General features: G+C 41.1%; 1 protein-coding gene across 1 annotated transcript in view; it reads right to left on the minus strand.

Annotated features, from left to right (window-relative positions):
* Window positions 1-1,966: 1,966 nt before the first annotated feature.
* Window positions 1,967-24,731, minus strand: part of SRD5A2 (steroid 5 alpha-reductase 2) — a 30,525-nt gene continuing 7,760 nt past the window's right edge. The window contains exons 2-5 of the mRNA XM_070428949.1: window positions 9,227-9,390; window positions 8,027-8,128; window positions 5,252-5,402; window positions 1,967-3,085 (exon numbers count right to left, since the gene is read on the minus strand). Of these exons, the coding sequence (XP_070285050.1) occupies window positions 3,019-3,085; window positions 5,252-5,402; window positions 8,027-8,128; window positions 9,227-9,390 (484 nt within the window). The 3' untranslated portion in view covers window positions 1,967-3,018. The remainder of the gene's footprint in view (window positions 3,086-5,251; window positions 5,403-8,026; window positions 8,129-9,226; window positions 9,391-24,731) is intronic.

Below are 24,731 nucleotides of genomic sequence, written 5' to 3' on the forward strand. Positions count from 1 at the left end.
CTCCTACCTACAAGGTCAACAGGAAACCATTCTGACCCCGAAAGTTTCAGCAAGAGCAAGTCAAAGTATCTTGTTGGTTAATAATTAGACACTTGTATTATTCTAACCGAAAATGACTCCCTAGAAACTTAACCATATTTTTTGCACTCTATTTTTAGGAGAAATAGAAAATATATTTAGGGATGAGCACACATTCAGACTTTATTGTATTCAATCTATGTACATATTCTAACCCTACGCATTGAAAACAATGGTTATAGAGCACTAAGAATACCTTAGTTATCAAGGGACGGTTTAAGACTACAGAGAGTTCATGCCACACTATATTGAAAACTTTTAATAAACTTTGTTACTGATTTTTAGAGAGAGAGGGATAAGGAGACAGAGATAGAAACATCAGTGAAAAAGTAACATCCATTGGCTGCTTCCTGCACGCCCCCTACCGGGGATCGAGCCTGCAACCCCAGCATGGGCCCTGACCAGGAATCAAACCAGTGATCTTTTGGTGCATGGGTCAATGCTTAACCAACTGAGCCACACTGGCTAGGCTACATTATATTTAAATTTAAAGGCCCATGATAATATTAACTCGAAATGACAATAGGTATGTTTTTTTTAAATTTCCAAATATGCAAGTTACCTTATCAAATCAGAGTTGGCCAAAATAAAATTCTAGAAAGAACCTTTAGTGGCAAAAAATGTAAATGCTAAATCACAGCTTTGTCTTGAGATTACAAGTACTGGGCAAATAATACCACCATTTATTGAACACTTGCTACATTGCGGAGTGACGTGGAGCTTTCTCTGGTTATAACAGATTTAAGAACGGCAGTTTTGAGTGTCATGGAGAGAACTGGAAGTCTTGTTTCACAGAGCCCCAACTACACTGTAAGGTTCATTTCAAGGAGTGTCTCCCCTGCCCGTGTATTCCTGAGCTCTAGGGTGGCATCCACCATAGCACAATTCCCTGCGCCTTCACCGCACCTCCCTGGAGTCCTGAACTGTGGTGGAGAAGCTCTGCAAGTCATTCTTCATTTTGGTTTCAGCTCAAAGCCCCTAATTTCAAGTTGGCAAAACAAAGACAGAAAAAGCAACACTAAAACAATGAAAAAAAGAGGGGGGGGGGGGAAGCACAGCTCAATATCTTATAAAAATCTTCATGAGTCCAGCGGTCTTTTAATTCAAACAAAGTACTTAACATCCATGATTCAGGAGGTATTTAATGAACAGCAAAAACACTTATTACATGATTACAATTTGTATTTTTCAGTAATCTGCAGCATCCTCAGATCATCCAAGAGTCTTATGTGAATTTCTATGCATAGCACCACATCTGGGAACACTGGTGTTCATTTCTCAAAAGAGCTTGCTCCATTTTACCAATCCTTGCTACAGACCTAGGTCAGAGGACACAAGTACCTTCATACATTCTCATTACAGGTTTTCAGCCCTTCCTCCCACAGCCCATCGTCTCAGCACCCAGGCTTGGGTGACCCTCCACACAGGTTGTCAATTCTAGCGAAAACTAGCTGCTTAGTCCCTGTTCTTAGCAGGCTCCATGAGCTCAGGTTCTCCAACTTTTTAAAGAAACTAGAATGGCCCTAGCCGGTTTGGGTCAGTGGACAGAGCGTCAGCCTGCGGACTGAATGGTCTCAGGTTCGATTCTGGTCAAGGGCACGTACCTTGGTTGCAGGCAACCAATCAATGTGTCTCTCTCACATCGATGTTTCTCTGTCTGTCTTTCCCCTTCCCTTCCGCTCTCTAAAAATCAATGGAAAAATATCTTCTGGTGAGGATTAACATCCCCCCCAACCCCCCCAAAAAAAGAATAAAAAAAGAAAATAGAATGCAAAAACCTCCTCATTTTTAAATTTTGGAAACATTGAATGTAAAAAAAAAAAAGAAAATCAAGATACTTGTAAATTACGGTCTGAGCCTGCCACCCCCCCCCCCACCCCCCCCCAAAAAAAACAGGCTTTCTGCCCTGATTCCTCTTTCTGGTTGCAGCTCTTGGCTTCTGTTCTGGGCTCCTTTGAGAGCTGATATTCAAGATGCACCTTCTAGCTCAGGTCCTGGAGCTGTGGGGAAGAAACCCAGAGATGAGAGTTGCTGGGTTCTTCCGACTTGCTTCACTGTCGCTGTGGACACCTCGTTGAGGCAAGCAGCATCTATCCTTTGTCATCTCCTTACTTGACGCCCGCTTACTTGACGCCCACTCATTATTTGGATATTTCCACCGGTTTGCAAGGATAGGAGAGTTTGCAGTAGCCACTCTAAAACTCTTCTGCACTCTCTCAGGAGCCATCCACTGCTGTCTTTTTCTTTGTGATCACTGAAACCATCAGGAAAACCAGTTCTCTGCGTTAGGCTCTGATGCCTCTAACCGAAGGAATGAAATCCTCAGGAAGACAGAGGCACTAAGACATTGCAAACATTTGAAATGGGGTCAAGGGATGGTTGCATTTGCAGCAATGGGAAGAGAAGGCTCCTCTGTTAAAAGGCTGCCTAACCATCTCACATCTTTCCTAATTACCTAAGGAAAAGGAAGAAGTGACTCAGTTTTCATTTGCCGGTAGATTTGCTCGGAGGCTGTGCAGCCTTCAGAATTTAAATCTCTCCTCATTCATATGGGTGTAGAATATGCACCTTTAATTAAGTCTATAAACACTACCCTCCACGCAAAACTTTCTTGACTGCAGAGCTTTCTTACATTGATGTAGAGCGGGTATAAAGCCACATGAATTTGGATCACACAAAGAAACACACGTGGGGAAGCCTTGCACTTTCTAGGAGGAATAGCCAAGGGCATGGTTGAAGCTTCAACACGAGATCAGAATCAAGAGCCCTGGGAGGGGGTATCATGCAGACTCTCCAGGCCAGCTGAAAGAGCACCAAGGGCCTACCATTGCGTATATCATGTATATACGAACTATTACATCATAGATATGTGAACCTTAAAGGTTACAGTGATTTTCAACAACATTGTGGGAGTTTTGTTCCTTTTTAAATTTGGTTTCTTTAAAAGATAAATGGAATGAGGGCTTTCCGAAATTTGGGGTAGTCCTCAAAGATCTTGAGGTAGAACCTAAGAGACGAGAAACAAATAATTAAAAACATAATCAAGCAGTGGTCAACGGTTGAGGTTTGCTGTATCTGAAATCTTTCTTATAAATCAGCCTACACTTATTCAGGGCCCAACTCTTCCCAATGGCCATTGGTCCATCTTCTCCCTCCTGCATCCTACTCTTATCAATGTTGAAGCTTTGTGTGCTGAGAAATAAGTAAATCTTCCTATCCATGAGTATGGTATATGCTTCCATTTACTTGTATCTTCTTCTGTTTCTTTCTTCGATGTCTTATAATTTCCCGAGTACAGGTTTCTTACCTCCAAAATTGGAGGTATCATGCCTACCTGATATCAAACTATACTACAAGGCCATAGTAATCAAAGCAGCATGGTACTGACATAAAAACACACATCTAGATCAATGGAACAGAATAGAGAGCCCAGAAATAAACCCATGCCTATTTGGCCAATTAATATTTGACAAAGGAGGCAAGAACATACAATGGGGTAAAGATAGTCTATTCAGTAAATGGTGTTGGGAAAATTGGACAGATACATGCAAAAAAAAATAAAACTAGACCACTTTCTTATACCATATAAAAGAATAGACTTAGAATGGATTAAAAGACTTAAATGTAAGACTCAAAACCATGAAACTCCTAGGAGAAAAATTAGGCAGTAAAATCTCAGACATTTCTCTTAATCACATTTTTTCTGACATACCTCCCCAGGCAATGGAAACAAACGAAAAAATAAACAAATGGAAAGACATCAAACCAAAAACTTTTTGCACAGCAGAGGAAATCATCAACAAAATGAAACAACAACCCACTGAATGGAAGAACATATTGGCCACTGATAGCAGCGAGAATAAACTCCAAGAGAATAAAGCCACTCAGTTTGTGGTCATCTGCTTTGGCAGCCCTAGGAGACCGATGCATCTTGTAAAAAGGCTTTATCCTTAAGTGACCTGGCTGTCTTTTAAAGCTGGTAGCGCTCAGGTTATAACCCTGGTACACTCTGTGAAAGTACCTTAATTTGACCTGAGGGACAAATAGTAACAATACTCTCCCAGACGTGGCTGGATGTTAGAACTATGATTGGAGAGGTGTGGTGAGCGGCCTCACACAGAGCCCAGTTAGCCCCGTAAGAAAGACACCTCTTGCCCTCCCTCTGGGGATGCTGACATAACAGCATCAGGGCTCAGTTTGGATTTTGTGGCCGCAACAGCTGGAACCCTCAGATGCAATTGCTGTCCTTCCTCTGACCAAGCCCAACTCAATCATGCTTCTCAGAGCCCCTCCGACTACTGGCTGACACCCTCTCCTCCCCATGTCCCCTTGGCCTCCGGTGGGCAACAGACCCTGCCTGGAGGGGGGGAGAATGGTTACACTGACACTCTTACCATCTGGGGAGCCTCTGTTGCCCTCCACCCCCTCCCCAAGACTAGGAGATGGCATGAGTAGGTCTTGAGGAGAGCTATTGTTTCACTCATTTCTGACAGGTCTCTGCATAAATTCCACTCTGAGGAAAAGGACATATTCTTAGTGTAGCCTTCAAGACTATGAAATTAAGTAGCTGGACTAAAGTCTAGGCAGGGTCCTGGTTCCAGGTCTGTTTCCATTCCTTCTGAGTTCTCTCTCTCTCTCTCTCTCTCTCTCTCTCTCACACACACACACACACACACACACACACACACACCACAGTCTTTCTCTTTCCTCCAAGTACAAAAGCCATTTTAGAGAAAGAATCTGAAATTTGCATTTAAAGCCTGATAACATCTTAGCATGTTACCCTTCCCCTGCCAGTGACACTTTTAACTCTCTGGTCCCCACCCCATCGAGGTGCAAAGGTTGGGAGGGAGGTGGGAGTTTGGGAAGCTTTAGGCTAGACCTACAGAGGGAAGGTTGTAGACCCCAGCAATTTGCTGGTATTTCCCATGGATAGAACAGTCCTGAAATTGCACCACACGAGTAATTGCTTACCCACCTTCCCAGGAAGCCAGCAATGACCTTAGCTATGATTTATGGAGGGCGGGGATAGGGGAAGAAGGAGAGTACCCAAATAAGCCCTGGTATGACAGAGGTTCGGGGACATAATCCTGGCGTCTCCAGGATTCTGTGCTAAAAGCCCATTAGGAGTGGAAAGCTATGTGGAGACTGCCATGTGGGTTGACAAATTTACCTATGATGGTGCAAAGCTCGCAGCCCAAGGAAACAAATTGAGAAAAATGCAAATGCAAGTGCTGGGAGGGACCAGGTGGCCAGGGCATAGCCGATCCATTCGATGATCTCACCAAGGAAATTGGCTCCAGAAACGTACGTGAACAAGCCCCCTGCGTGCAGAAGAATCAAAACGTCAACCATCAAAGCTGGATCACTGTGACGTGAAAATCCCTCTGCTTTGCTCCAAAATGCTTAAGGGTGGCTAGATCAAACGTGGGCCTGGGGACTCTCTTCCCAGTCATCACAGCTTGCTGGAACCCACTTGGGGAGAAAAGCCACAGCAGCCTGCTGTCCTCAGAACATCCTGCAACCGTGAGGAGTGGCCCCGCTGCTCGGTGGGCTCCATCCAGATCTCTAACAACTGTGGGACCCCTGGCTCCCCACAGGACAAGGATGAGGGACAGGAGGTCTAGATTTTGTTTCATTCTATTAAGTAACGATTCCAGGCCACCTTCTCACTCCTTCCCTGCACACCCCCACTGCGGGTCAGCATATTTCACATTCACAGTCACAGGTGAAACAACAAACTCGGTGGGAGTAGTAATATAATGTGAGAAGGTCATTCAATTCTGCTTTGGCCCTTGCCCTCCCAAAGCAGTACATTTTGCTCAAGTTTAAAGGAGGGAGTAGGAGCTGCAGGTCTCTGACCTCCTGGAGGCCAGTGAGGTCTGATGCAATTGATTTTTTAAGGTTTATTTTTTTATCCAACCATGTATGTATTCTAATATCAGAACTACAATAGAAATCGCCACTTTCTAGTCATAGTAAAAGTATCTGCACCCGAAATTTCTGCCCCGCATTAAACTGGCAAAGTGTCACCTAAAACAAGTATTTTCTTTCCATGGTTACATAAAGAACATTTGTTCTTAAATCATTCTCTAGTATAATTCAGTAGTTGGAAACTAACCTTGGCAATCTAGCTTTTAAGTGCTTTCCCTGCTCTTCTTTTTCTAGTTACTAAGTGAAGCTTTAAAAATTGAAACCCCTTAAAGTTACCTTCCTAAGGCTGACATTGCACCAGCGGTTTCCAGCTTGTAATTCCCCAGACCCCAGGAGGAACCACGGATCTATTGCAAAGAGGCCATAAATTGTCTGTGATCGCAAATGGTACATCTCAGCCTATGGTATTATTTTGGTTTGATGTAGATACTGTTAGGATGTCAGCAACACATATTCATTTAAATGTGCTATTGAATTCATAGTAGCATTGGCATTATTTTCTTTTTAAAAAAATATACTTAATTGATTTTTTACAGAGAAGAAGGGAGAGGGATAGAGACTCAGAAACATCGATGAGGGAGAAACATTGATCAGCTGCCGCCTGCACACCTCCCATTGGGGATGTGCCCACAACCATGGTATATGCCCTTGACCGGAATCGAATCTGGGACCCTTCAGTCCGCAGGCCGACGCTCTATCCACTGAGCCAAACCAGTTAGGGCAGGCATTATTTTCTTAATCAATGAATATTAATCCTAAATAATTATTCATTAATAATAATATTAATGAATAATTATCACCATATCATAATTCAGGAAAGGTTTAATTAAAGGGTTCTATTTACATAAAAAATGATGGGCCCTAGCTGGTTTGGCTCAGTGGATAGAGCATTGGCCTGTGGACTGAAGGGTCCCGGGTTCGATTCTGGTCAAGGGCACATGCCTGGGTTGCGGGCTCCATCCCCAGTGGGGGGTGTGCAGGAGGCAGCCGATCAATGATTCTCTCTCATCATTGATGTTTCTATCTCTCTCTCCCTCTCCCTTCCTCTCTGAAATCAATAAAACTATGTACTTTTTTAAAATGATGGGACCCACTATCCCACACAAATACCTCACTACAAATATTGAAGGATTACAGGACTGATTCACTCCCACCTGCTTATAATTGTCAGCTCACACCCTGGTTTCTCAGGAGCAATTGGAATTTATCTCTGAAAATGCACTTGTAACACATCTCATCCTAATTTTTAATTAAGTATATATGATTCTTTCCGCCTTTGAGAGTATGGCAGGAAATATGCAAGTGCTACCCCTGACTACCCATTAGATAAATCTAGTGAGACTTCATTGAAGAGGACAGATCTGCTGGTCATCATAATTCAGCTCTATTTGCTGCCTAGGAAGTGTCAACACTCTGTGTACACATAATAGTTCATTTTTTGTGTCAACTTGAATGGGCCATGGAGTGCCCAGATATTTGGTAAAACATTCTGGGTGTGTCCAGGAGGGTGTTTCTGGATGAGACTAATATGTGAATTGATAGACTGAGTAAACAGATTGCCCTCCCCACGGCAGGTGGACCTCGTCCAATCCACTGAGGGCCTGAATGGAACAAAAAAGGTGGAGCAGGGAGAATCACGCTGCCTGACTGACTGAGCTGGGAGGTCTGTCCTCCCCTGCACTCTGGCTGGAACATATACTCCTGCTCTCCTGGGCCTCCAACTGGCAGAGGGCAGATCCTAGGCCCTCTCAGCCTCCATAATCATATAAGCCAATTCCTTATAATAAACATTATATATTTATACCTACAGCGTATTGGTTCTGCTTCTCTGAAGAACTCTTGTACTTCTCTGGAACTTCAGGGTTCAGATCAGAAATGCATGTGTTGTGGGGTGAGATGGGATGGGGGAAGAAGTCACCGGATTGTCCATGCACCCCCTCCATTTGTTACCGCATAATTCCTGGGACATGCTCCCTAGGAGGACTGGGAATCTGGAGGGGAAGGGAGACATTACCTTGTGGAATCTTATAGATGACTTCTCCAGGCTTCCTGAGCTGGCGCAATAGATAGTCACTATGAATGTTGATTCCCATTCCCAAGACAAATAAGCAAACACCTAGGCAAAGAAGACAGAGGGAAGTGAAAAATGTGTCCTGATTTTGATGTTTTTCGCACAAGCCAAGTTTTTTTCTGAAAATGAAGGAAAGGGCATTTAATTTCGAATTCTAAGAATAGTACTAAGATACGCCTCACCCCACCCCCAAAAGGGACAGAGTTGTCGCCACACGAGCACACAGAGATCTTCTTTGCTTCTGTTTGTTTTCCTTTGTTTGTTTTTGTGGTTCCAGCATACTCCATTGTGCACACATTTCAGCATTCGTACAACTGATCCTCTGGTTGTTTGTACGCTCAAACGTTCACTCTGCCGCTGTGTGGACAAGGGGTTACTGTAGGCCAGTTTAGTTTGAAGGTCACTGTGGCTTGGACCAGGGTGAAGTAAGCACCCCTGTCACATTTTGGAGCTACAGGCAGCAGCACTAAGCTGATGGCTAGAATGTGCTACGTGATGTAAAGAGAGGAACTGAAGGCAATCCCTAGATTTTTGGTCTGAGCCATAATAACATATAAATAGTTGACCCTTCCTGGACTTTAATTCCTCTCGCAGATAATGGAACAATTTCAATAATTAGCATTTTCTACAATTTTATAAATAGCTGGTCAGGGAAAGTCTATTAGAGGAGGCGTAGATTGATAAAGACCTAAATAAAGTGAGGGACCAAGCTTCATGAACATATAGGATCAGAGTATTCCAGGCAGAGGGAGTGGTCTGCCCAGAAAAGCTCTGAAGCAGCACCTGCTTGACCATTTAAGGCTCAGCAGGAAGGCCACTGAGGCCACAGCACAGCAATGAGGTGGACGGAGGCTGGAAATGAGGTCGGGAAATGGGCCTGAACCAAGGACACATGGGTTTCATGGGCCGTGGTAAGGAATTTGCATTTTATCCTGAAGCCATCGGAGAATTCTGAGCTGAGGAATGGATGACATGATGTTTTTCAAAGCTCTCTCAGATTGCTATAGAGAGAAAAGATGAGGGTAAGGGTGAGTGGAGGGGAGAATGGAATCATTGAGGGGTTACTGTGAGGGGGGGGCAGAGGTGATGGTGAGTTAGACGGTGGAGAGCCGTGTTGGGTGAAAAGTGGTCAGATGTACTTACCCAGGATAAACCGTATGTCTGTGTACCACTCGGCAGGGTACTCAGTGCAGTAAGTCAGGTAGTAGGCTTGCAGGAGTCCGTTTCCCGTACAGAAGACAAAGCCTCTGAAAAGCACCGTGACTGGAAAAGGCCTCCCTCTCATGAGGAAGGGGTAAACCAATGTCCTGGGCAGAGGGGGAGAAAGGTCGGGATCCCTTGTTAAAAAATATATATATCAACAAGAGGAAAGGGTTTCAAGCAGATCATCACATCAAACCTATTTTTTAAAAAAAACATTTGTCCTTAAATTTGTGCAACAAAAGAACATGATCTGGCCCTAAAACATGTATTTATGATATTGTTTGTCTTGTTTCATTAAAAGCCATTGTAGTCACCATTTATTATCTTATTTTATTCTTACAACCATCTTGAAAGGTAAATGCCATGCCCATATAGCAGTTAGTAAATTTTTTTTTTATATATATATATTTTATTGATTTTTTACAGAGAGGAAGGGAGAGAGATAGAGAGTTAGAAACATCGATGAGAGAGAAACATCGATCAGCTGCCTCCTGCACACCCCCCACTGGGGATGTGCCCGCAACCCAGGCACATGCCCTTAACCGGAATCGAACCTGGGACCCTTCAGTCCGCAGGCCGACGCTCTATCCACTGAGCCAAACCGGTTTCGGCAAGCAGTTAGTAAATTTAATCCTAGAAGCCCAGGATTGGATGCTGATGCTTTCGATAAATCAAGAAGAAAATCCAGATGATATGGGAAGAAAGGTACAGTCTGGCTTACCCCATCTGCCAGTGGAATGGCATTTTGATAGCAGCCACCTGACCGTATGGCTTTCCATAATGTCTTTCTTATGTGATTTCATTACTGATATTATAGCATCCCCTATAAAGGGGCTACAGAATCCCTTGAGCAAGTAGAAGCGTCTCTAAATGTTAAGAATTATGGATCGAGGAATCTAGGAAGAAGCACTTAAAAATACAAATAACCTCAAAATAAAATATTGCCCAAGGTGTGCTAAATTCTATACGTCAAACTACATCCTCTTCATAATTTTTCTTCTCTATGGTGCAATACAACAGGAAAGCTCATAAACCTATATGAATAGTTTAATGAATCACTATCAAATAAATGCACACATAGTCACTAAGTCAAGAAATAGAACAGTCATCACCCAAAAAGCCTCCCATGGGTCCCTCTCTGTTCACAGTACCATCATCACCCCAGAGGTAACCCCCATCCTGATTTTTATAATAATCATTTCCTTTTGCCCCTGTGGAATTTTACCACATTTGTGTACATTCCTAAAAAAGATAGTTTATTTTGCTCATTCTTAATTCCATATAAAGTGAACCAGACTCTATGATGTTTAGCGTATTATTTAATGCCTTGTTTATTTAACTCATCATTATGTTTCTGAGACTCAAACATTGCTGTGTATAGCTATACTTCATTTATTTTTATTGTTACATATTATTCTCATGTAAGAATATACCACATGGGTTTATCTGTTTTGCTTTGATGAATATTTTGGTTGTTTCTAGAGTGTATCCACTCAAACACAATTTTGTTATAACTCAAATTTTCCCATTAATTTAATAATATTTATGTTTAAAACTTTGATACATCTGGAGTTATTTTGTTGTAAGAAGTTCGGTAAGAATCTAACTTGCCCTGGCCAGTGTGGCTCAGGTGGTTGGGCATCTTCCTGTGCACCAAAAGGTCGCCGGTTTGATAAACAGTCAGTGGCATGCAGAAGACAGCTGATTGATGTTTTGCTCTCACATCAATGTTTCTCGCTCTCTCTCTCTCTCTCTCTCTCTCTCAAAATCAATTTTAAAAATCTTTAAAAGAGAAAAAGAATCCAACTTACTTTTTTTCCTAGTAAATTTACTAAATATCTCTTTCTCAGTGACATGCATTGCCCCCAACTAAGCCCAAAGACAAAGTCCTTGCCTTTCGAAAACCCAAGATACAGTGCATGTAGCCATGCTTTCAAATTAAACCATGCATCCTCCCACCCCTAGCCTCTGGACCTCCTAAGTCTGAATGCAAAGTCAACACTATCGCATCTCAACCAAAGGAGTATGTATCAATCGCAGGCTCACTGCTATAATAAACAATTCCAAAGTCTCAGAGATCTCACATGTAAAAGCTCATTTCTTGCTCAAGCCACTGTGCAAACCTGCAACCCGGAGCCAGGCTCTTCCAGCGCATCTTCCTCCTCTAGGCAGCAGACAAGGGAGGGAGAGAGCATTTTATCCAAAGGGCCAGGCTGCAGGCTGGTGGTGGTGTCCATTACTCCCATCCTCATTGCTTTGGCTCCACCAAACTACAGGGGATCCTGGGAAATGTGGCCGAGCTGGAGCTCCCAGTAGGAGAAGGAAAGGAGGTTGGTGAACACAGCACCAGCAAAAGGCTCTGGAGAGGCAGGAGTCCTGGAGAACAAATACAGTTCTTCTGATCCAAATCATTTTGATGTCGGAAAACTGGAAGCAGTTCAAAATAAATGTTTCCATGTAGAAAGCAATAAAAACAATGATGAGGAAGGGGGAAAGAGTCAAGCTGAAATTAATGCTGTGGAGGGTTGCAGATGAGTTTCACCTTCAGATCCCATGTCCCACACAAGGCCTGGGACTCAGTATCCCTGATTTGAGAGCACTTCACTTTATTTCTCCCTTACATTTCTCATGTAACTTTTCATTCTTTTGTGTTTGTTCTGATGCATGAGACTCATAAGTACTCTGTAAATATGAAATTTTCTATCACTGCTAAGTAAATATTCATTTGGGGGGACTCTTATTGGAAAGGGTTAACTGAAATTGCAAATCCAATTTACCAAAGAAATAACCTTTAAAATTATACATCTTGCATAGACTAACTCATATTCAACTAAGTCTTATTCAAATATAAATGCTATTGCTAAGATTACCAAGCTTATTGAAGACTTTTCACTATATGAAATTTTAGACTTTATTGTCAATCAAAATAAATTCAAGCTCTATATCTAAATACTAGGTTTCTATACACATATTTACTTGTTATATACTCCTTCCTCAGCCCCATCTCCCCCTTAAACCACCACCTCTTTTTTCTTTACAGCAAAATGCCCCCAAATAGTTGTCCATATTCACCATCTGTCCTCTCCTCTTCTTTCCTCCCTTCCTCCCCTGTATAGAAACTCATCTTGGCAAGACCACCAGAGACTTCCACATTTCCTAATCCAACAGCCGATTTTCAACTCTCTTATTTGACAAGGTAATCATTCCATCCTCTGGAAACACTTCCTTCATTCGGCTCCCAGCACAACACTTTCCCTTGGTTCTTCTCCTACGTTGCAGATTTCTCTTCATTTTCCTTTGCTGGTTTCTCTTCACCCCCTTGGCTTCAAAATATTGGCATGCCCCAGGGCTCAGGGCTCTTTTCTTCTTTATTCATAGTCACCATGTATGTAATCACATCTAGTATCAGATCTTTAAATATCATCAATAGAATGACCACTCCCAAATTTATGTCTCCAGACAGGATGGCTGTAGTCCTTGAACTCAGACTCATATGACCAACTTCTTCTTAGACATCCAGTTTAAAGACATCCTGGTCTCTATCAAACAACCAGGAAAAGGAGCAATCCAGCATGATGAAACTTTTAAGAAAACAGCTGCTCTACTACAGTCAAGCGCCACAAAAAAAAAAAAAAAAAAAAACAAAAAAAAAAAAAACCTGTGTCCCCCCTACGCACACACACCAGCAAATGTTGATATGGAGCCTAATAAGAACTACAAATTACGTCAGTAATGTTGTAGGAAATTTGTCCCATGTTCATAAATCAGAATACTTAATATTGTTAAACTGTACATAATAGCCAAAGACATCTATAAATTCAATATAATCCCTATCAAAATTCCAATGGTATTTTTCATAGAAATAGAAAAAGCAATCCAAAATTTGTATAAAACTACAAAATGTCCTGAAGAGCCAAAGAAATTCTAAGAAAGAAGAACAAAGTTGGAGGCATCACAAAGTCATAGTAATAAAAAAAAACAGTATGGTACTGGCATAAAAACAGATACATAAACCAATGGAACAGAATCAAGAACCCAGAAATAAACCCACACATATACAGTCAACTAATATTAGATAAGGAATCCAAGAATACTCAAAGATGAAAAGATCGTCTCTTCAATAAATGGTTTAGGAAAATTGGATATCCACATCCAAAAGTATGATACTGGACCCCTATCTTACACCACTTACAAAATTTAACTCAAAATGGATTAAAGACTTAAATGTAAAAATCGGTACCTTAAAACTTCCAGAAGAGCCCTGGCCAATGTGGCTCAGTTGCTTGGACACCAAAAGGTTGAGGGTTTGATTCCTGGTCAGGGCACATACCTAGGTTGCAGGTTTGATCTCCTGTCAAGGCGAGTACAGAAGGCAACCAATCAATGTTTCTCTCTCGCGCTCGCTCTCTCTCTCTCTCTCTCTCTCCTTCTCCCTTCCTCTCTCTCTAAAATTCATTTTTAAAAACTTAGTGGTCAGCGCCGAAACCGGTTTGGCTCAGTGGATAGAGCATCAGCCTGCGGACTGAAGGGTCCCAGGTTTGATTCCGGTCAAGGGCATGTACCTGGGTTGCGGGCACTTCCCCGGTGGGAGATGTGCAGGAGGCAGCTGATCGATGTTTCTAACTGTCTATCTCTCTCCCTTCCTCTCTGTAAAAAAATCAATAAAATATATATTATAAAAAAAAAAAACTTAGTGGTCAAAAACATCAGTAAACATGTATTTTCACTCACAGTTCCTATGTGTCAGGAATTCAGGAGTGACTTGGCTCAGAGTTCCCCATGAAATCACAAGTAAGGTGTTGGCTAGACCAGCAATCATCTGAAGGCTTGACTAGGGCTGGGGGAACTGCTTCTAAGATGGCTCACTCATATGGCTGGACATTTGGTGCCAGCAGTGGGCAGGAGGCCTCATCTTCTCCTCACGTGGGCCTTATCCAAGTTGGGTTTAACCAAGGGCACTTGGGTATCCTCATGACATGGTTGCAGGCTTCCCCCCCGAATAAGCAATCCAAGAGAGAATGCCAACAAAATCTATGTTTGTTATGATTTCATCTCAAAAGTCACACACCATCACTTTGCCACATTGTATTTGTTACAAGCAAATCACAAATTCTGGCTCCCATTCAAAGAGAGGGAAATTGGGTACCATCTTTTCAAGGAAGTCACATCAAGAAAGAATTGTGGACATATTTTTAAACAACCAAATGATCTTAGCAGTTTAACTTCTCTGGACCTCGGTTTCCCATTGATAAAAGGATAATAACAATAATGGTACCAACCTCAGAAGGTTGTTGAAAGAATTAAATGTTATAACTGAATGCAAGTGGCACATATTAGAACTTAATGACTGTTTCTTTTTTTCTCCAACCAGGAAATATGTCATTAGAGTTTCTCTGTAGGAAGCCTAGAGTCGGCCTCAGACCTACATAGTAAAGCTGGCCTTTGTAGCTAGTCTTTGTGTCTGCTCACATCATATCCCCTGTGGGGCCCTCTCCTCCTGCTTCCCTCTTTCTCCTACTTTCTCAGGATCCCAGTCATGCATGACATAGACATGGATGTTCACACCCTAAACAGTTTCTTTTTCCTGGATATTTCCCAGTCTTCAAATCATTCTAGTTCTTTTCTGGAAACATACCATTCCTTTTTCCCAATCCTTCAGGATGTTCTACCTCCTATTGTCTTCTAAGTGATAGCTAAAACCTCTGGCCAATAAGATTTCAAAAGTGGAGTTAGCACCTGTTGTGGATACATCTGCAACTGATCTTAGGAGAGTAGGAAGAGACCTAAGAATCCTGCTCAACAAACCTCTTACACCAAAACAGAAGATTGAAGATAAAAGCTATTCCTTGAAAGAAAGCTGAGCCTGTCACTCACTCATGCCTCACATGGTTACTTTAATCAAATAGTGATCAGATGGCACTCCCCTACCTAATATCTACTTCGCTGTGAAAATGAGAATTGTGATTAAGGAGGAGACGTGCCATTTTGCAACTGGACACCCTTGGGGAAAGAACTATAGATATAATGTTTCAATGTAGATATTCCCTATGGCATTGAGTATCCCTGGGGAACATGAAGACCCTGCCTGAGTGACAAAAAAAAGTTGTGAGCGAAGAATCCTAACAGATGTGGGAGGATAGAGCATTTTTCTGAAGGTCTTGATGGTTGGCTTGCATGTGGCAATAAAAATCACCTCACAAAATGACTCTGTCTGGCTCATCCCATCCAAGATGGCATGTGAGTAGTAGTCAACGCTGGAGGATTTCATGTTGCCTCTTCTTGGAATCAACTTGCATATTTACCTGGCTCCCTAGAAACACATTGCTATGAACCAAATGAAACACTTGAATAAGAGGAATTTCAGACATGTTTTAGAACCACACACAAAGAGTTGCAGGGGCAAAAGGGATTTTTTATATCAATCAGACTGTGTTCAGGTAGGCCTATGCTGTTTATGCATCCTGGTGATGATGGTCCTAATAAGAAGACATCTATCGGGGTGTGTGTGTGTGTGTGTGTGTGTGTGTGTGCCACCACTGTGTCAGTAAAGAATATGAAGCTCACAGAGGAGTGGTAATTTTTATAAAGCCACACAACTAGCTACAAAGGGGCAGCAAAGATGGGATGTATATGAGGGTCCTCTGCTTCAAAACAATTCATTCATTTCCAATTGGAAATGGGAATTGAAATAAAAGTATAAAACTCGGGGGAAGTCCCACATGCCCTTCAAGAGAAGACACGTTTGGTTTTCAGTCATTTTAGTCCAATGATCTTGTTGCATCTATAGTAGTCATCTGTTATACAGTGGGGCCTTGACTTACGAGTGTCCAGACTAACGAGTTTTTCGAGATATGAGCCATCTCTCGGCCAATTTTTTGCTTTGAGTTGCGAGCTAAAATTCAGGTTACGAGCCAGCTTCAGATACCCTACCACTAGTTGGCGCAGCGAACGTCACAGTGAACGCCACAACATCAGCCCAGCATCACGTGTCTTACTCATTCACTAAGATTTGACATACGAGTAATTTGAGTTACAAGCTCTGTCATGGAACGAATTAAACTCGTAAGTCAAGGCCCCACTGTACTTGCCACCCAACATTTAGTCTTCCTTCTTAGGGTAACTACCATGTTTCTCCACCAGGGTCCCACCTCCTCACCCAGTCTTAGCCCATGAGAGAGTTCATCCTCTCCATGCTGCTCAGCCAATTGGAACAGTGATTGTTGCAAGGATGGGCATGTGACCCAACAAATCCCAATAAGGTTTTGTCTATATTTTTTATAGAACTACTTTTTTCCACATGCCTTGGATCTGAGAGGATATAAGCTCTTAGATTCTACCATTGTTTTGCCACCCCAAAGGACAGCTTTTCTGAGAATAAGAGCCAATAAAAGAAATAGAGCCAAGAGCTGAAGAGAGAAACCAGGTCCTGATGGTATCTTTGGAGCCACAGCAGCAATCTGGAATTTTCCAGTTATGGGAGTTAATAAGTTCAGGTTTTACTTAAGGCTATCTGAATTGATTTTTTTGTCACTTGGAACTGAGAGTCCTGATTAATACACCATCACACTGTTCTCTTTTGAAATAAGCACCAAACTTTTCCAAGTTTAAAGCCAGAATTGGTGAAGGTTTTAGGTTGCATTCAATTATAAAATAGAGTTTCCCCCAAATGATTTCCTTTGGAGCAGAACCCACCAAGATGTATTTCCTTGTTGGAGCCTCTCCGTATGCCAAAGGGCGTTAGGCCAACCAGCCCTCTGAGCCCTTGGCCCACTTCCCTGAGTCCTTCCAAAGAAATAACAAACACTGGCAATAAACATTCACTTGTCTGTATACTCAGATCATACCTGTCATTATAAATAATGGTTTTGGACAGATTAGTGAGTGGGATGTATAGGCCACTGCAAAGGTAACTAAACACAGGCTGAGTCAGTGGTACATCCCATCCGCTTACATTTCATTATGACCTTGTGTAATGGGTTGAACGGTGGCCCTTAGACAAGATATGCCCACTCCCTAATCCCAATAACTTCCGAATATTACTTTATTGTAACTAAAAAGTTAAAATTATCTTATATAGAAAAAAAATGTGATTAAATTAAGGATCTTGAGAAGAAACTATCCTGGATAATCTGCATGGAGCATAAATGAGATCACACATATCCTCATACAAGAAAGGGACAGAAAAAAAGAAATGGAAAAAAGAGGGGGCGGGAAGAAGAAAGACCCAGAGGGGAAAAGCAATGGAAAGACAGTACAGAGAAGCCACAACAAGACAAGGAATGCTGACAGCCACATGAAGCTGACAGGGGCAGGGAATGAATTTTTCTGTAGAGCTTCCAAAGGGAGCAGTTTGACCAACACCCTGCAGACTTCTGGCCTCCAGAATGGTGAGAGGAAATTGTTACTTTAAGCCACCCAGCTTGTGGTCATGTGTTACAGCAGTCCCAGGGAACTAAGCATCTTGTTAGAGTAATATCAGGCCATTGAAACTAATTTCAGGTCAGACATCCAGCTGAGGAAATACCAGCAAAGGATCACAGACAGCTAATAATTTCATAGTGCCTACTATGTTCTAAGGAATGTTCTAAGTATTTTCCACATATAACATCATTTAATATTTATAATAACCCTAGGGGATAGGTATTCTAATTGCTCCCGTTTTACAAATAAGAAAACTGAGGCACAATGATATTAACTTAGCCTAAGGTCATACAGCTATGAAAGATCAGAGTTGGGATTCAAGTCCAGGTGAAGCTAGTTCTGGGGTTTATGTTATTGAATATTTTGCTCTCCTACAGTCACTGTGCTTGTTTGTTTTTAAAAAATGAATCAGTTGCATGAGCACTTGTCTACCTCAGAGGTTCTTACCAACTGCTTCATGAAATCACCCAAAGGGCTCTAGGAACACTGAAAGGAAGAAGCACACTGAAGACAAGTTCATCAGAGCCTTAGGTATAGGACATTGTGCATTTCCCTAGATGATTTCAAATACGCAGTCAAGATTAAAAACCACTGACATAATAACTTCCAATGGCTGGTATAACTAATTTTTTCAAATTGGCATTGACCAGATATTTCGGCTTCTCCAAATTCTGTGTCCACACAGAGAAATTAGATTGCCATATCTAGTAGAAGAGAGGCTCAATTCAATAAAACCACACTCTTTTTTCCCAGCCATAGAATGGTTAACCATTTTCTATCAAAATTAGTATCATAGGCCCGGCCGGCAAGGCTCAGTGGTTAAGCATCGACCTATGAACCAGGAGATCACGGTTCAATTCCACATCAGGGCACATGCCCGAATTGCGGACTCTATCCCCAGTGGGGGGCATGCAAGAGGCAGCCAATCAGTGACTCTTTCTCATCATTGATGTTTCTACTCTCTCTTTCTCTCTCCCTTCCTCTCTGAAACCAATAAAAATATATTTTAAAAAAGAAAAGTAGTACCATGGGAAAAATTCAATGTGAACTTTCCCCCAAGCCTCCTGGGACAGCACTGAGATTTCAGACAGCCCTGGGATTTCACCAGCTCAAAACCCCATTGCCAGCAACATTCCTACACCGAGTGATGCCCTGAGACTGAGGCAATCTAGTCATAGTGGAGATTCCCACCTCCCCAGGGAAAGTAGGGCATTTTCCACCATGCTACAGAGAGCCAAGAAGCCAGAATGCAAAAGCAATTAAAAGACTTGTGCTTCAGCACCACCTACTGTAAAACAAAAGAAAAACTTCTTATCGACCCACTAAATAGAGAATGCCACTCAAAGGAAAAGGCAGATTTCAATCCCATAGATCAGAGATTTCATTTCATGGCACACAAAAACGAATTACTAGAATTCTGTGGCACACCACAAAATGTACATTTTTTGCCAACTGACAAAAAAATGGGTATAATTTTGATTCATTCACAACAGAAGGCTATTATTGTGTTGGCTGTTGTCATTTTTTTTTTAAATATATTTTATTGATTTTTTACAGAGAGGAAGGGAGAGAGATAGAGAGTTAGAAACATCGATGAGAGAGATCGATCAGCTGCCTCCTGCACATCTCCCACTGGGGATGTGCCCGCAACCCAGGTACATGACCTCGACCGGAATCGAACCTGGGACCCTTCAGTCCGCAGGCTGACGCTCTATCCACTGAGCCAAACCGGTTTCGGCTGTTGTCATTTTTTTATTTGACAACCTAAGGAAGAAGAGGTCAGTGCCCCTCACTAAATAGTCAGGTATTGTATGTTTTAAAAATTCTGTGTCATGTACTACTATTTGTAATACTTTAAACAATAAAAAAAAATTCTGTGGCATACTAGTGTGCCGTGGCACACTGTTTGTCATAGATGCCTTGTTTCCATCAAATACCATGAATAACCAAGAAAACAAAGCACCTCAGAAAGAAAATGAAAACTCTCCAAAAAGAAACTTAAAGACATGGAAATATGTGATTTAAATGACAGAGAATTCAAAATGAACTGTCATTTGACCCAGTGATCCCACATCTGGGAATATGTCCTAAGAATCCTGAAACATCAATCAGAAAGAATATATGCACTTCTATGTTCATAGCAGTGCTATTACAATAGGTAAGATCTATAAACAGCCCAAGTGACCAGCAACAGATGAGTGGATTAAAAAGCTGTGGTATATTTACACAATGGAATACTATGCAGCTGTAAAAAAAGAAAGATCTTTTACCTTTTGAGACAGCATGAATGGACCTGGAAATTATTATGCTAAGTGAAATAAGCCAGTCAGAGAAAGACAAATATCACATGATCTCATTTATATGTAGAATCTAATGAAAAAAATAAACTGATGAATAAAACCGGCTCAGAGACATGGAAGCATGGAACAGACTGACAGATCTCAGAGGGAAGGGGGAAGGAAGGATGGGAAGAGATTAACCAAAGAAAATATAGGCATATATGCATAGCCCATGGATACAGACAATAGTGCGGTGAAGGCCTAGTAGGTTGAGATGGGAGCCTGGGGTGGGAGGGGGGAATGGGGAACATCTGTAATACTCTCAACTATCAAAATAAATTTTTAAAAATACGATTGCTGAAAAAAACTCAGCGAGATACAAGAAAACACATATAGGCAGTTTAATGAACTCAGAAATAAAATCAATGAACAAAAGGAGTAGTTTACCAAAGAGATTGAAACTACAAAAGAACGAAATAGAAATCCTGGAACTGAAGAACCGAGTAAGAGAGATGAACTAGTAAGCTTAAGAAATAGAGTTGACCAAATAGAGAAAAGAATTGGTGATATCAAATATAGAAATCTATAAATGACACAGATGGAAGAAGAGAGAGACTTAAGAGTAAAAAGTAAATAAAAGAACTCTACAAGTACTATTCGACTCCATCAGAAAGAGCAATATAAGAATAATGAGTAGCCCTAGCCAGCTTGGCTCAGTGGACAGAGCATCAGGAGTTCTAGGTTCTCCACCTCCTCATCAGCACTTGGTATGGTCAGTCTTTTTCCTGTTATCCATTCTAGTGGCTGCATAATGCTATCCCATTGTGATCTGGTTTGCATTTCGCTAATGTCTAATAATGTTGAGCATCTTTTAATGTTCTTATTTGCCATCCATGTTTTCTTTGGTGAAATATCTGTTCATATCATGAGGTGCAGGAGCAATTTATTAGAAAAAGAAAACTATTTTCAATAAATGTTATGGGAACAATTAGCTATCCATATGCCAAAAAAGAACTCTGATTCATACTTCTAATCCTATATAAAAATTAACTCAAGATGGATCATAGACATAAATGTAAAACTTAAAACTATAAATCTTCTATAAGGAAATGGAAGAGAAAACTCTTGTGATCTCAGATTAGGGAAAGATTTCTTAGATATAATACCAAAAGCACAAAAACAAATCGAAAAATTGGACTTCATCAAAACTTCTGCTTTTCATAAGACACTATTAAGAGAATGAAAAAGATGAGCCACATAGACTTGAAGAAAATATTTGCAAAGCATATATCTGGTAAAAGACCTGTATGTCAAATATATAAAAAAAACTTTCAAAACTCAATAAGGTTTAAAAAACTGGTACATCTACACAATGGAACACTACGCCGCTATAAAAAAAAAAAAAAAAGGAACTTTTACCATTTGCAACAGCATGGATGGAACTGGAGAGCATTATGCTAAGCAAAATAAGCCAGTCAGAGAAAGATAAATATCACATGATCTCATTCATATGTGAGATATAATGATCAACATAATTTGATGAACAAGAATAGATCCAGAGACAAATGGCAGGGGATGGGGGAGCGGGGAGGGGGTTAGAGAGCAATCAAAGGACTTGTACGCATGCATATTAGCATAACCAATGGACATAGAGACTGGGGCGGTGGGGGCTTGCCCGGGGTGGGAATGGCTGGGTGGAGGGTGGGAGGGGCGGGTCAATTGGAGAAAAAGGAAACTTATGTAAAACTTTAGACAATAAAAAAAAATAAACAATAATAAATAAAAAACTCAATAAGGAAAGAAAGGACCCAATTCTCTAGTATTTAGCAGATATGTGACTTTTGGGCAAATAAAGAATATTCACTGAAAGACTGAAATGAGGGCATGCACTACTGTTAAAAGAAGGCAGATATTTTGGAGATTAAACCTTTATCGGAGATAACATTGGCAAATATGTTCTCCCATGCAGTGGGCTCTCTTGTTGTTTTGTTGATGGCTTCGTTTGCTGTGCAGAAGCTTTTCATTTTAATGTAGTCCCATTTGTTTATTTTCTCTTTAGTTTCCATTGCCCTAGGAGCTGTATCGTTAAAGATATTGCTACGACAAATGTCTGCTATTTTGCTGCCTATGGCTTCTTCTAAGATTTTTATGGTTTCCCATCTTACATTTAAGTCCTTTATCCATTTTGAGTTTATTTTTGTGTATGGTGTAAGTTGGTAGTCTAGTTTCATTTTTTTGCAAGTATCTGTCCAGTTTTCCCAACACCATTTATTGAAGAGACTGTCTTGACTCCACTGTATGCTCTTGCCTCCTTTGTCAAATATTAATTGAGCATAATGGCTTGTGTTGATTTCTAGGTTCTCTGTCCTGTTCCACTGGTCTATATGTCTGTTCTTGTGCCAGTATCAGGCAGTTTTGAGAACAGTGGCTTTGTAGTATAGCTTGATATCTGGTATTGTGATCCCTCCAACATTGTTCTTCTTTCTCAAGATTGCTACAGCTATTTGGGGTCTTTTTTTATTCCAGATGATTTTTGGAGAATTTGTTCTAGGTCTGTGAATAAAATCCCCATTGGCATTTTAATGGGGATTGTGTTTAATTTATAGATTGCTTTGGGTAGTATGGACATTTTAATGATGTTGATTCTGCCTATCCATGAACATGGTATATTCTTCCATTTGTTCATGTCTTCCTCTATCTCTTTTTTCAGTGTCCTGAAATTTTCTGAGTACAGGTCCTTTGTCTCCTTGGTTAAGTTAATTCCTAGGTATCTTAATTTTTTTGTTGCAATGGTAAATGGGATTGCTTTTTTAATTTCTCTTTCTGTGAGTTCATTATTGGTGTATAGAAAAGCTATAGACTTCTGGGTGTTAATTTTGTAACCTGCTACATTGCCAAATTCAGTTATTAAGTCCAGTAGTTTTTTGATGGAGTCTTTGGGGTTTTCTATGCAACTTAACAAAAGGAAGATAAACAATCCAATCAAAAAAATGGGCAAAGGACCTAAATAGACACTTTTCAAAAGAGGACATTCAGAAAGCCAAGAGACATATGAAAACATGCTCAAAGTCACTAATCATCTGTGAGATCCAAATCAAAACAACAATGAGGTACCATCTCACACCTGCCAGAATGGCTATCATCCACATATCAACAAACAAGTGCTGGCAAGGATGCGGAGAAAAAGGACTCCTCCTTCAATGCTGGTGGGAATGCAGACTGGTGCAGCCACTGTGGAAAACAGTATGGCGTTTCCTCAAAAAATTAAAAATGGAACTGCCATTTGACCCAGTGATCCCACTTCTAGGAATATATCCCAAGAAAACAGAAACACCAATCAGAAAGGATATGTGTACCCCTATGTTCATAGCAGCACAATTTACAATAGCTAAGATTTGTAAACAGCCTAAGTGCCCATCAGCAGATGAGTGGATTAGAAAACTGTGGTACATCTACACAATGGAATACTACGCTGCTGTAAAAAAGAAGGAATTCTTACCATTTGCAACAGCATGGAAGGAACTGGAAAGCACTATGCTAAATGAAATAAGCCAGTAAGTGAAAGATAAATATCACATGATCTCACTCATTTGTGGAATATAAAGAACATTAGCAACTATTGAACAAAAATAGTTACAGAGGTTAAAAAAAAAAAAAGCATGAAGAGACTGTCAAACTACATCAGGAAGGCAGGGGAGGGTTGGGGAGGTAAGAGATCAACTGAAGGACTTGTATGCATGCATATAAGCATAACCAATGGACGCAAGACACTAGGGTGGGGGTGAGGGCAAGTGCCAGGGGGTAGGGGAGCCGGGGGCGGGGGGAGGTCAATGGGGGGAAAAAAGAGACATATGTACTACTATTTGTGATACCTTAAACAAGAAAATAAATTTTTTAAAAATAGGGCAGATAGAGGCAGGCGATAAGTAAGAGACTATGCATAAAAATGGATTTTGGGATGTTTCATCAGATGGGAAAAATGTGAAAAGCAAATTGTCATATTTTCTTCACAGTAACTTCTAGGATCAGCCTTCACAACATAAAGCAAGTATGATAGAAGAATTCTGAAAATGGCCCAGAGCCTGATTTAAGACTAGGATAGTAGAATTGGATCTTGTGGCATAGATACAAACAATATTTGGAAATTAAAAAGAGAAGAGGAATTCAAAAATAAAGTACATGGAGGGCAATTTTCAGTCATAGGTCACCAAACAGGCCCCTTTCCTAGCTGAACATCACATTCCCACCCACAAATCTGGAAAGAGACCATCTTTGAGGACCAGCTCAAGTGCTTGCCCTTCACTCCCACGAATCACAACAATCAGATAGAGTGCAGTCACTTGTGAAATAGGATTAATAATAGTGATTGTCTCGAGGACAAAAATGAAATAACCAATGTAAAACGCGTAACATAATTTCTGGGACACCCAGTGCTCAGTAAATAATGGTTTCCCCTTCCCTTATCCCCTTTCATAACCGCAAGGCAAATTGCACCATTGGCCTCAGTTCAGAGGGTTTTAAAGGCTCCTGGGTTGTGCATAGCAACTTTTTAAATAACTTGATGTCCCTGTTGCCATACATGGCAGGGAGTCAAAAAGCAGAATGGGGAGTTGCCAGGCCAAGTTGCCAGGCTCTGATAAAAATCAGTAAGTAGACAACTTTTGTATTCTATCTGATAACAGAACACATTAATGCCGCCCCCAGCCCCATCCTTCTTGCTGAGGGCTCTTCATTAAAGCATCCTT

The sequence above is a fragment of the Myotis yumanensis genome, unplaced genomic scaffold (assembly GCF_028538775.1).
Source record: "Myotis yumanensis isolate MYYU_CA2020_CCGP unplaced genomic scaffold, mMyoYum1.0.hap1 SCAF_11, whole genome shotgun sequence".
Taxonomy (NCBI): Eukaryota; Metazoa; Chordata; class Mammalia; order Chiroptera; family Vespertilionidae; genus Myotis; species Myotis yumanensis.